The sequence below is a fragment of the Macaca thibetana genome, chromosome 14, assembly GCF_024542745.1.
Source record: "Macaca thibetana thibetana isolate TM-01 chromosome 14, ASM2454274v1, whole genome shotgun sequence".
Lineage (NCBI taxonomy): Eukaryota > Metazoa > Chordata > Mammalia > Primates > Cercopithecidae > Macaca > Macaca thibetana.
In genome coordinates this window covers 93920647-93934741 of record NC_065591.1, presented here as the reverse complement: position 1 = coordinate 93934741, position 14095 = coordinate 93920647, and the positions used below count along the sequence as shown (strand labels likewise).

Below are 14095 nucleotides of genomic sequence, written 5' to 3'. Positions count from 1 at the left end.
TGATTAGCATGCTTGCGTTTTTCTTTTTGAGATGGAGTCTTGCTTTTGTTGCCCCAGCTGGAGTGCAATGGTGCGATCTCAGCTCACTGTAACCTCCGCCTGCTAGGTTCAAGCAACTATCCTGCCTCAGCCTCCCAGTTGCTGGGATTACAGGCATCTGCCACCACTCCTGGCTAATTTTTCATATTTCTAGTAGAGACAGGGTTTCACCATGTTGGTCAGGCTGGTCTTGAACTCCTGACCTCAGGTGATCCACCCGCCTTGGCCTCCCAAAGTGCTGGGATTACAGGTGTGAGCCACCGTGCCTGGCCTAGCATACTTGTTTCTTTTATCCAGGTCTCTAATTTACCTTTCTTTCTTTTTTAAGTGCATATTTAAATAGCTTTGTTGAATTTTGTTGTGAATGACCTCATTTTTTCCAGCATTGGCTATCAATAATAACAAATAAAATAATAATGATTTAGAGTTGGTTTAAAGCTTTCATTGGCAACTGATTATATAGGCTAACTAGAATGCAGCAAGTAGGTATAGTGGAATAATTTCCTAGCATAAAGATTCCAAGACTGCTTCACAAAGGGCTTTGGCTATATTTATGTTATGGTATACAGTCTTTAAGAACCTCTGTTTTCCAAGCAATTTTTTAATATTGAATAGAGATTTTGATTAATATTGTACTTACATTAATTTGCTCACTGTCCTTCTGTCCTACAGATCCAGGGTTTTGTCTTTTCTGCTCTAAAATATTTCTTCGCTTAGTTTCAACAATTCGTTTTCTTCTCGTAACAGTAGACCCTTGAACAAATGCCAGCACAATATCAAAAATTATGCAAGTTGAGTAGCCAATATATATCCACTACAAACTTTCAAGTTACTTTCAAACATCAAGAAAACTCTGTAAGTTTAATTTATTCAGTTGGCATACTTTATTGAGCTCCTCTTATATGTTCTATGCATGGCACAGTTAAAATGTTGAATTTAACAAAATTCTTGCTTCTGAGGGGTTTATAGTTTAGAGCAGTAACCTCCAGAGCATGATGCAGAACACCAGAAGACTGTGTGACATAATCCACTGGTGTGCTGGAAGAACATATTAGAATTCCAATTCATATTTATTATCTAAAAATTAGAAGTAAAACTTCACTCATGTAATATACGATTGACACTGGCACCCTGGTTATTTTGCAAGGTGGATGCTCATGTAATGCATGAAGTAAACTCAGTTATCTTAAGAGTCAAAATTCCAAGTGTGAGAGGTTGACAGTGGTGTCATGATTCATTAGCTCTCGTAAGCTTCCTGCAATGTACTAAAAATTATGTGTACCCAGGTAAGTGAACTTATGCGTATCTTACAGTATCTTAACAAGCCCTCACAAAATAACAAAGTGGCTAAAATAACTTTTGTAGGGCTTCTACTATATCTTTGGTATTTATTATTAAAGTGAGTTGTAGGTACATGAATGCTTACTATACTATTTTTCTTTGCTTTTTTTTTTTTTTTTTTTGAGACAGTCTTGCTCTGTCGCCCAGGCTGGAGTGCAGTGGTGCAATCTTGGCTCACTGCAACCTCTGCCTCCCGGGTTCAAGTGATTCTCCTGCCTCAGCCTCCCGAGTAGCTGAGACTACAGGTGCATGCCACCACGCCAAACTAATTTTTGTATTTTTAGTAGAGATGGGGTTTCACCATGTTGGCCACGATGGTCTTGATCATAAGGAAATCAAATACTGCATGTTCTCACTTATAAGTGGGAGCTAAACTTTGAATACACATGGTCATAAAGAAGGGAACAACAGACACTGGGGCCTACTTCAGAGTGCAGGGTGGGAGGAGAGCAAGGACTGGAAAACCACCCTTGGGTACTATGCTTACTTCCTAGGTGACAAAATAATCTGTACACCAAAACCTAGTGACATGCAATTTACCTATATAACAAAGTGCACATGTACTCCTGAACCTAAAAGTTAAAAAAGAAACAACAACAAAAAAATAAATGAAGGAGGGGGGAAGATAAATAACTTGCCCAAGGCCATGGAGCCAGTAAGGGGCAAAGCTGGGATTCAGCTCCAATTAGTTGGGTTCTAAAATCTAAACTTCTAGCTCCTAACACATATGCTAGTAATTTTCATTCTGATTTGACTGTGTCTCACAGAAATAAATGTATTTTGCATTGTGACCTTGGATACATACATAGTTTTATAAAATATATTTATCCTCACAACATATGATACTTTCTGGTAGTTTCCATTCTAGAATATTCTAATTCTAAAATTAGACTTCATTAAAAAAATACTGGTTACCAGTCGTTGATTTCACAACTGACGAACGAGTCATATCCCACAGTTTAAAAAGCACTGTATTATGCTTATTTCCACCTGTATCAATATGCTAAATGCTACATATGCAAAATATTATAGTTTCCACTGAGATTATTTCGGCAGCAATATAGTTTCTATGTTGTTTTCTATTCTTGGAATTTTCTTCCTCTAAATCTTGAGAAGTCCTCATCTTTATCTAAAAAGCTTTAAACACCTTGCATAAAAATTCCCTTGTTCATGTAACTGCTGTGTCAAGGTTTTATCTCATCCCTCAGTCTGCTCATCAATCTTCTGAAGTCACTTTTGTACTTTCTTGATTGAATTATTTATCTTTGTGCTTTATTGTTCTTTGTAGTTTTGTGGATTGTAAATTATTGATCGCAGTTAAAGACACAGTATATGCCTGAAACAGTTTATGTATTTTTCTGTTCATATATATGTGCTTAAATATTATCTAACAATTAATACAATAGCTGAGAATCTTGCTATTTTTGCAAAAATAATGTAGCTTGCACTGGTATCTCTGGCCAAATTCCTAGTTTCATATGAAAATTCTAGATATGATAGTTTCACCACCACAACTCAAAATAAAGCAACTAATCTTCAATAAAGCATTATATTTTTTCAAATCTGTAGTATTCTTAATTGTAAACACAAAAAAAATACCGGAGACAATCTCAGAATTATAGTTTTGGAAAAAATCTTAGAAGTTAACTAGTTCAACCTGTAACCTATGGATCTAAATTACTCACAGGTGGACGTTCAACTGCTGCTTGAATGGAATAGTGATGAGGAGCCACTACCTCATGGGGGCATCCTCTTCCTTTGCTGGATAGCTCAAATCCTTCCTTATGCTGAGCTGAAAACCTCTCTGCAATTTTTACCCTTTCATTTCAGTTCTGTTTACTCCTTCTTCTTTGTAATAAGCCTTCAAATATTTGTACACAGCTGTCATGTCACTTAGGCTTGTGTTTCTTTAACTGACTTTTAGACTGAATCTCTCCTCTCATAGCCCTGGGTAATCCAGTTTGTTTATAATTCCTTAAAATATATATTATAAAATGACATAAAGTACAGCAGTACTTCTAAAGATCTGCTTGTTACTGCCTAAAATTATTACCCATCACCTAGGTATTAAGCCCCGGATGCATTAGCTATCCTGATGCTCTCCCCTCCCCACTCCAAGACTCTAGTGTGTGTTGTTCCCCTCCCTGTGCCCACGTGTTCTCATTGTTCAGTTCCCATTTATAAGTGAGAACATGTGGTGTTTGATTTTGTGTTCCTGTATTAGTTTGCTGAGGATAATGGCTTCTAGCTTCGTCTATGTTCTTGCAAAGGACATGATCTCGTTCCTTTTTATGGCTGCATAGCATTCCATGGTGTATATGTACCACATAATTAGAAACCATTTTACACTGTACGACTGAAAAACATTAAAAAGTTTATCAGACTTTTGGTGAAGATGGAGTAAAGGCAACTTTCATGTATTACTCTGGAAAACAATTTGGATTACCTAGTAAAGCTGAAAATACACATACCATATGGCTCAGCAACATGTGCATCAGTAGATGTACAAAGCTGTTCTTGGAAGAATTATTCATAAAAGGAAGAAACTAGAAGCAACCCAAATGTCCAATGCCAGGAGAATGAAAACATTGTTTGAACATTCATATAGTTGAATGCGACTGTAGCAATGAATATGAAGTATAGCCAACTAATCAATCTAAAAAACAAAGTTGATTGCAATGCATTCATATGTGGCAAAATTATCAAGAAAATCATGGAATAATTAACATGATTTTTTTTTTTTTTTTTTTTTTTTTTTTTGAGATGGAGTCTCACTCTGTCGCCCAGGCTGGAGTGCAACAGCACGATCTCGGCTCACTGCAACCTCCACTTCCCAGGTTCAGGTGATTCTCCCACCTTAGCCTCCGGAGTAGCTGGAACTAAAGGTGCGCGCCAGCACATCCGGCTAATTTTTGTAGTTTTAGTAGAGACAGGGTTTCACTATGTTGGCCAGGCTGGTCTTGAACTCCTGACCTTGTGATTCACCCGCCTCGGCCTCCCAAAGTGTTGGGATTACAGGTGTGAGCCACCGTGCCCAGCTTAACGTGAAATTCTTCATGGTGTTCACGTCTGTAACAGAGGAAGGGGATGCAGTTGGGAAGAAGCATATAGGGCTTCGTAGGTATTGGGATTTTTCTTTTCTTTCTTATTTTATGTTTTTTGGAGACTGAGTCTCGCTCTGTTGCCCAGGCTGGAGTGCAGTGACATGTTCTTGACACACTGCAACCTCTGCCTTGGGATTGAAGTGATTCTCCTGCCTCAGCCTCCTGAGTAGCTGGGATTACAGGCGCCCACCACCACGCACAGCTAGTTTTTATATTTTTAGTAGAGACAGGGTTTCACCATGTTGGCCAAGCTGGTCTCAAACTCCTGGGATCAAGTGATCCACCTGCTTTGGCAACCCAAAGTGCTGGGATGACAGGTGTGAGCCATGGCACCTGGCCACTATTGGTGATTTTCTATTTCTAAAAGTGAGCAATGGGTACAGGGTTCTCTTATTATTAGTCTTAACTTGTTCTTATATGCCACATACATTCTTTTCTATGTCAGATATATTTCACAATTAAAACTTTAAAAAGCATGCCAGGCACCATGGCTCACAACTGTAACCCCAGCTACTTGGGAGGCTGAAGCAGGAGGAGCTCTTCAGCTCAGGAATTCAAGATCAGCCTGGGCAATGCAGTGAGTCCCCACCTTAAAAAAAAAATAAAGGCAACCCCCCTCAAACTGTAAACAGTAAACTGAATGCAAATAAATGTATGACTTTATAGCTATTTCTGCTAAACTGAACTTTACTGGTTTTGATTTGCCAGTTCAGTTAGCCAGGATGATTCTGAAGCTTGCTTCCAGCCTCGATTTCATCAGTAACTTCCTTTGATACTCTGCGCTATCCACAAATTGTATAGATTAATGTACTATTTTTTTCCATGTATATTACTGAAAAAATTGTTGTTATTAAGAGTTTAAAAAAAACAAAGTAAGGCTGGGCACGGTGGCTCACACCTATAATCCCAGTACTTGAGAGGCCTAGGGAGGCAGAGCACCTGAGCCTGAGCTCAGGAGTTTGAGACCAGCCTGGGCAACATGGTGAGACTTCATCTGTACCAAAAATACAAAAAATTAGCCAGGTGTGGCGGTGCGTGCCTGTGGTCTCAGCTACTGAGAGGGCTGAGGTGGGAGGATCGCTTGACCTTGGGAGGCAGAGGTTGCACCAAGATCGTGCCATTGCACTCCAGCCCGGGTGACAGTGAGATCCCTGTCTCAGAAAAAAATAAACAAAGTAGCTCAATATTTAAGAACATATATTCATAATGCCTTAATTTTGAGTATGCCACTTACACTAGCTATGCAATTTATACAGTCAGTTATCCTCTATGTGACCCAGTTTCCTCATCTATAAAATGGGTGTAAGAATATTACTCACCTCACAGATTTATTGGGAGGATTAACTTTGTTTCAATATTTAAAGTGCTTAGTGATTGGAACATAATAAATGTTACCTAATTTTTGCCTAGAATATTTCCTCATCTATAAAATGTGACAGTTTAAAGGAAATTGTCACATTGGTCCTTTCTAGTAATCAAATTTTTGATTCTGTGAAGATATTCTTAATAATTATTGGAAAAGAAAAAAGTGTTCTTTTTGAAATCAGATTTAAATAATGTGCCAACATCATTTGGCTTTCAAAAAAATGGAAGTAGAATCTATGTATAGAAAAGTGCACGAATTGAAAATAAACAGATTATATATCCAAACCCAGATTTCACAGCCACTCATGTCAAGAAACTGAATATTACTAGCACCAAAAATGCTCCCCTCATTACCTGTTTCTATATACTCCCCTGCCATAATTTTACCTGTTTTTGATATAAATGGAGCAGAATATGCATTTTTATTGTGCAATATGGTTCTTTTGCACAATATTAAGGTGTAAGGTATACCCACACTGCTGTTTTTCAGCAATAGCTCATTTATCTTAGAGTATTTCATTAAATGAATAATGGAATTTAACTCTATTTATATATTATACTATTGAAGAGCATTTTGAGTTCTTTATATCTTCTGGATATAAGCCCTTTGTCAGTAATATGCATTACAAATATTCTCCCACTCTGTGGTTTGCCTTTTCAATCTGGTAATGGTTTTTTGGATGAAAATAGTCTCTCATTTGAAGAAAAATGAGCAGTGAAAGTATTTGATGAGGAAAGAGAAGTGGGGAAATTAGAGGTTTGGGAAGGATGTTTGAAATAATTGTTTCAAAGGAAGGACAGTGAATTTACGAGAGAAACAGTAGGAATACTCAGTAAGGTTGCTCATCAGAAAATGTGGATCATAAATCTACAGTATAGCCAATATGCCTGGCACATTGGTATGAATTTTCTCTGCTACTTAGAAGGAGGCAGAGAAAAAGTAAATAATTTTTTCCCCTGGGTGGGGGAGGGTTGTTTGATTCCTGTGACAAAAAAGACCAAGAGGCAAAGAGCTTAGGATATTGGTAAAAGAACTATTGAAATGATGAACCTGGCCAGGCACAGCGGCTCATGCCTATAATCCTAGCACTTTGGGAGACTGAGTGGGAAGATGGCTTGAGCCCAGGAGTTCAAGACCAGCCGGGGTATCATAGGCAGACCCTGTCTCTATATAAAAAAATTAGTTGGGCATGGGGGTGTGTACCTGTAGTGCCTGAAAGGTTGAGGTGGGAGCACTGCTTGAGCCCAGGAGTTCCAGGCTGCACTGAGCCATGATCATGCCACTTTGCCCTAGCCTGGGGCACAAAGTGAGACCCCCATCTCAAAAAAAGAAAAAAATAATAAAAAGAAAAAGAAATGGACCATTAAATTTAAGCTGGGTAAGGAATAGAAAATAAAGAGCTGATGAATTGGAAAGAAAGAGATGATGAATTGGAATGAGAAAGTAGAGAAAATACTGGACTGAAGAAGCCCGGTAGGGTAGAAGAATGGGAGGAGTAAGAGTAGGGAAAAGAGAGGAGAATGTGCTTAAGTAGAGGAGTGAGTGAGTTTGCTTACTATCTGGGTAACAGGATCCATACCCCAAACCTCAGCATCATGCAATATCCCCATGTAACAAACATGCACATGTACCCTCTGTATCTAAAATAAAAGCTGAAATAAAAAAAAGAAGTAGAGAAGTTATGAATGTTGACGAGGTCCAGAATATAGCAAAGGGAATGGGTACTTGAGGCAGAATTGTATAGAAAGTTATTAGAGATGAAAAAGGAGTGAGGACGATCAGGGTGTTTGCTCATCCATATAAAAGCTGAACTATCCAGTATGATGGCAAAGACTTTGTATGGAAATGAAGACTGTGAACCAAATATCAAAGCCATCGTTTAGGGGGGAAATAACTTGAGACATCAGGAGGTGGTATAGTTGAATGGCTTGGATCTAATTGGAAGAGGTTTTCCTAGAGAGTTATGCTAGAGTGTTCTGGAAATGCTAATTGAGAACAAGATGCTCTCTACAACTGTCAACTCTGGATGCATAAGGGTATAAAAATAAAATGAACTGGCAAATAAAAGTGTAGGAAAAGAAATCCCACAAATGCTCACTGTACTATAATCCAGTATTAACAAAGAGTTCACATGAAGCATTTTATATTTAAACAGTTTTGGGAAAAAAGCTTAAATGACTGAACATACAAAATATTCAGTATTGTTAATATTGTTATATTTTTGAAGTATAATCACTGTATTAATATGTATAGATATTTACAACAGTGTGAATATTTAAGAACATTTAAGAATGTTAAAATTCATTATATTTTCCAATGTCCCTTATATGAAGGTCCGAGAGAGAAGTACCTCCTTTGATTAAATGTCGGGAAAATATTGGTTTCTCCAGATAAAATGTATCCCATTCCTTTATCAGAGAATCAGATAATTTTAATATGCTACCCTTTTGTACATATATTGGGAAACTGTAAGTTTCCTAATATTTTTCTTAATTAGCAGAGTGCGATATATGATATTTGCTTAATAACTATATTTACTATACGGTTTTAGTACAAAAAGCACAGGACTTGGAACCACAGAGATCTGGATCAAAATACCAATTCTGCTATTTACTAGCTCTTGACCTTGGATAATTCTGCTTACTTCTTTGCAAAACAGTGTCTTAAAAATATTTATTTCTCAGTATTATTAGAAGGTTTAAATCAGATAATAAGTAAAAAACACTTAGTACTGTGACTGGTACAAGGTAGAAACTCAAAAAGGGTAACCATCATTATTTATTTTAGAATACTTAATCTGTATGATACCTTCATTTTTTGAAGTGTTGTGAAAACTAAAGTTACATTTTGAAATGACTGGATTAAAAAAATCGTAATTTTAGTGACAGAAACAGTTTTTTAAAATCTAGATTTTTGTAGACAAGTAATGAAGATTATTAGATTATAGTGTCTGCATTTAGCTTCCCTTCCGCTAATGTGGCTTGTATCCATTCAATTCAAGTAGAGTCTGGGTGATTACTAAGTGCCAGACACTTGTTAGGATCTGGGGATACTGTGATGAATTACATAAATGTCCCTTGTCCTTAAAAACTCATGGTTTAATTGAAGATGACTTTGAATATTAAATTTTAAACTCTCATTATATATCAATATTTATTCATACCTTTGGAAAAACAAGAGTTGTTTTTCTGATGGCCTCCAGACTCCAGTCCTATTTCTCAATAGGCAATTGTTTCCTATTGGCAGGAAAATGTATTGCTTTCTAGTTTATTCCCTCATAGGAGGAAAGAAGTTTTATGAGAGTCAACTAGCTAGTAAGGGCAATGGCATTCTATAGAGATTAATTTTCAAAAATATTTCAAGGCAATGATATCATTTTTTTGCTCTCACAAAAACCAATAGAGCAGATAAAAGCGGAGCTACCACACTTTGGGAAAGGGAATGGGAGAATCAGGTATATCTAATTAATATTAGTTTATAGCAACTCAATTTAACAAACATTTTAAAGAAAAATGAATATAATTACATGTATTCACTTGTTTATAATAATTTAAACAATATTTTTCACTGTGCTTTCTTTGATGGAAAATTTGACTACAATAGTAATGACAGAATAATATGGGACAAGAATCAGATCCTATTCCTTGTCCTTCCTCTTAAACTAACAGGAAAAGTCATGGAAAAAAATGGAGGCTGGCAAAAGTTTCTAATTTCAGTTGAGCACAGGTTGGCTCATTCTCTTAAAAACTTCAGCTACTAATGTCACAATGTTTTTTTTTCTTTTTGAGATGGAGTCTGGCTCTGTCACCCAGGCTGGAGTGCAGTGGTGCACAATCTCGGCTCACTGCAACCTCCGCCTCTTGGGCTCTAGGTTCAAACGATTCTCCTGCCTCCTCCCATGCAACTGGGATTATAGGCATGCGCCACCATGCCCAGCTAATTTTTGTATTTTTGTAGAGACAGGGTTTCGCCATGTTGGCCAGGCTGGTCTCGAACTTCCAATCTCAAGTAAATTCGCGAACCTTGGCCTCCCAAAGTGCTGGGATTACAGACATGAGCCACTGTGCCTGGCCAAAAATCACAATATTACAGGAGGTAAGTTACTTCTTTTTTTTTTTTTTTTTGGAGACAGAGTCTTGCTCTGTCATCAGGCTGGAGTGCAAGTGATGCGATCTCGGTTCACTGCAACCTCTGCCTCCCAGGTTCAAGCAATTCTCCTTCCTTTGCCTCCCAAGTACCTGGGACTATAGGCATGTGCCACCATGCCGGACTAACTTTTGTATTAGTAGAGATGGGATTTTGCTATGTTGGCCAGGCTGGTCTTCAACTCCTGGCCTTAAGTGATCCACCCACCTGGGCCTCCCAAAGTGCTGGGATTACAGGTGTAAGCCACTGTGCTCGGCCTGGAGGTAAGTTATTTCTATACAGCTATTGTTTAATACTAATATTTACATAGTATGTATGTCCATACATAAATAGGAACAATTTCACATGACTTTAACAAAGGTGTACATTTTATCTATAAAAAGCTATAAATTTTTTCTTACCCGTAGCCCTCTTATTTTGATGCAGGACATTATGCCCTCTTTTCCACAAGGGAACCGATTCTTCTTCAGCAGTTCTTGGAGTCACAGATGGATAACTTTCTTCACAAACAGGACTTCTTTGGGTGCAATATAATGTCCCATCTTGCTGGGCAACTGCTTGAGTGCCATTTGAATGATTTATTTTTGCAAAAGTTTGGCAGTCTGAAGAACAATATGATGGCAGTGGTGGTATCACAGTGACTAGATCAGAACAAGCATTTGACAGTGGAGAACTACTTTCCTGATTCCACTGATTCAAATTGTGTTCTGTTGGAAGCACATGTTTTGAATTAAAACCGTTATGTGTAATAATGTTTTGAGGCTTTTCAGGAGTTACTGATTGACACTGAGACACCTGTATATTTTTACCACTTCTAATATTTGATGTAGATTGGGGAGGAGGACGAGGTATAATTAATTTTCCCTGAGCTTGTGTAAATATGTTGACTTTGCTTGCAGATTGTGGTTCAATGACAGTGCCTTTTCTGTTTGTACATATAAAGCCTGATTGGACTTTTGCAGATCCTGGTTTTCTAATTATTTTTGCTCCACCTCTTTGTGGCTTACCTTGCTTAGTTTTAGAATCATCATGTACAGGGATTTTACTTTCCTCTTTTTTTGAGGCTGGCCAGGCATGTTTAGCAAAATTATAACCTGAAGGTATAAAACAGTTCAAAGGCGTATGGTCTGCTCCAGTCGTAACATTTTCAGAGATAGAATCCTCCCTGGACTTCTTTCTAGCAGCAGAATTTACAGCACAAGCAGAAACACTAATTATGTTGCTTCCAGCACCACTTTGAATGCAGAATTTTTGAGAATGCTGTTGAGTTATTCCTGTTTTATTCTTCAGTGAATGACTGTCTTCAGCATTGTTTTCTATACTGCTAGTTTCATCAAACCACCTCAGTTTTTTAATAGTCTTTGGAATTTCTGCACCTTTTTCCCTTTCCTTTGTTAATTCAATACTATCTTTGATAGCTGCTGCTTTTTGATTTCCAAACTTAAAGCTCTGATTTATGATTAATGCCTTAAGATAACCATGTTCATATTTAGATTCTTTCTTTAAAATACTTTTAAGAAACCTCACACCATTTCTCTCATGGATGTTGTATTTCATTTTCTTGTGCTGGCCAACAAAGTCATAATTAGAAGTTACATTAGACAAGGATGATGTTTCAGCGAATTTTTGTTTTTCATCTTTTGAATCCGGATTGTGAGGTATATAGGCATCTTGAAAACTGTCTGAAAATAAAGGCAACTCTCCCTTATTGCAATTAAAATATTTTATCTTTTCTTCTTCACCATCTTTCAATTCATCAAACTTATCAGAACACTGCACTGCATCAATTTCTTTTATGTGTATACTGTTCTTTGCTGAAGGTCTAGCTGACTGTTTATTAGATGGCAAAACTAAAGGCGTTGCCACTGGTACACATGAAGTAGGAATTGAAGTAGTTCCATTTTCTTGATTTAATTCAGAATATTTCTCTTGGTCTGGAAATGTAGCCACTTCCTGGGTTGGAGAATCTGAAGTGCTTTGGGATTTGCTAAATTTAAATGTTGGGCTCTCAGTAACTAACGGCCTCTCTCTTTTGAATGCTCCAGAAGTGGAGTCAGTTATCCTTATAGTGCTAGTTTCAGAGGTCTTTTCACATTTTTTATCTAGTACAAATATAGGTGGGCTAGGTACAAAGGGTACTGAATTATTAGCAGTATTTTTGGCTCTTTCCACTGTTCCATTCAAAGAAGACGGATTTTGTTCTTTACTATTAAAATATTCCCATGAAGGTAGAACATTAGATTTACTTAAAATATCTGAGAAAGGTGTGACATCCTGAGTATTTGAAGCATCTACATTTGTAAGCCAATTATTTATATGTTGAGTTTTAGAGAATGCCAGTTTATCTTCATCAAAGCAGCTGAGTTTAGTTGATTGCATATTTGCTGGTTTGAGGGAAATGGTATTCCACTGGATGGATGTGGAATGCTCCTTATTAAGTGTTAAATATATTTCTTCATGCTCTGTAGGCTCAAGACTGTCTATACTTGAGAGGGTTTCAGAATTGGTTATCTGATTAACTTCATCACAAAATTTCTGGAAAAAAAAGAACACTGTTTTATAGCTTATAAACTTTTAAATGCCAAGATTAATGATTCAACATACCATTGTTACTGAGCCCAAATCTCCTTGCATATAGAGTAATATGGCTATAAATATCGTGGGTATATAAATAATTCTTATCGCTGCAGCAATCCTCAAGGTAAAAAATAGGGAGGTAACAAAGACTTATAATATAGTATGCTTGCTTTGATTTCAACTCCTAAAGTAATACCTGCTTATTCTAGCCACAGTTATAACTTAGAAAATATTTTTGTTACTGCTATTCCATTTAGAGTATGAAGTTTCTTGAAGGCTTAGTAATAGCAAGTGAGATTCTGAAAAATAATTATTTACAAATTGTATTTTTTCCTAAAACATTCACTGGACTTGAATGAGGCTCCTAAAAGCTCTGCGATCCTAATGTGAGCCTCCTGTTAGTAGGGGCTACATCTTTTTACAAAACTTAATTTGGTGGATTGTAGTAAGGCTTTTAACTCTGGCTACATGTTAAAATCACATAAAGAACTGTGTAAAATATCTATACCTGGGTCCTGCTGATTTAACACTTGGATGGGGTCCATATATTGGTATAATTTAAATTCCCCAGGTAATTTTCATACGGGTTTAGACTCAAAAACTATTGACTTTAATGACTCCTTTTGGAGGTTTAGCATAGCAGTAATTTCCATAAATTCCACAGACATTTTCATCACTATTTCAGTGAAATTTACATGAAATTTATCAGTCTTTAATAAAATTTCAAAATTACTTCAACGTATGGCAAATGTTTAAAAATATTTCTATTTTCTCACACATATCTAGAATGCTTTAATCTATATCACATACACAGAAATAAATTTTAAGAAGACATTAAATTGTATATCTAGTCAAAATGCTGAATGGAGAGAAAATTGATATCCCTTAAGATTTATTGTACATTTTAGATTTATCTAAAATATGAAAATTTTAAAAATTTACATACTATGGTATCAGACGAAATTACATTCTTTTTTTAGCCTAGTAAGTAAACTAAGAACTAAAGTAAACAAATTACAGAATACAAATATTTTAATTTACATAGTTAGTTCTTATTGATTTAGTATTATGGAGTAAGTTTTAAAAATTATTCATGAGAGTTTTATAGTTTTAGCATTTAGTCCCTATTTATCACATCCTTTGGCATACTTCTTAAAGTGATAGTCACTCAGCCAAACAGGGAATAAAACAAAGCACAGCTACTTCAATGCCTGTTCTTGGAACTAAGTTGTTTTAACTGATAATGATGATGAAATCAGGCCTGGAAGGCATCCTTTGAGGTTACATCTAGAGAGACACAGAAATTTGCATTAGAAGATCCTTCTAGATATAAGTATGACATCCATGGCTCTAAGATTTCAGTTTGCATAGGTCTGTAATTGCTTCATCTCTCAAATCACCTCAAAAGAAGTTTGGCAATTTCTGATTTCATAAACAATACTCTTTTTTTTTTTCAGATTTTTTTCCACCATTAAATAATGAAACATGATCAACTTCAAGTTTTGCTTATAAGTTACATGAG

The 14095-nt window shown here is 36.5% G+C and overlaps 1 protein-coding gene across 2 annotated transcripts in view; it reads right to left on the bottom strand.

Annotated features, from left to right (window-relative positions):
- Positions 1–14095, bottom strand: part of CEP126 (centrosomal protein 126) — a 78981-nt gene that overhangs the window by 22749 nt on the left and 42137 nt on the right. For both annotated transcript variants that reach the window (XM_050758255.1, XM_050758257.1), the window contains exons 6-7: positions 10398–12531; positions 680–792 (exon numbers count right to left, since the gene is read on the bottom strand). In XM_050758255.1, the coding sequence (XP_050614212.1) occupies positions 680–792; positions 10398–12531 (2247 nt within the window). The remainder of the gene's footprint in view (positions 1–679; positions 793–10397; positions 12532–14095) is intronic.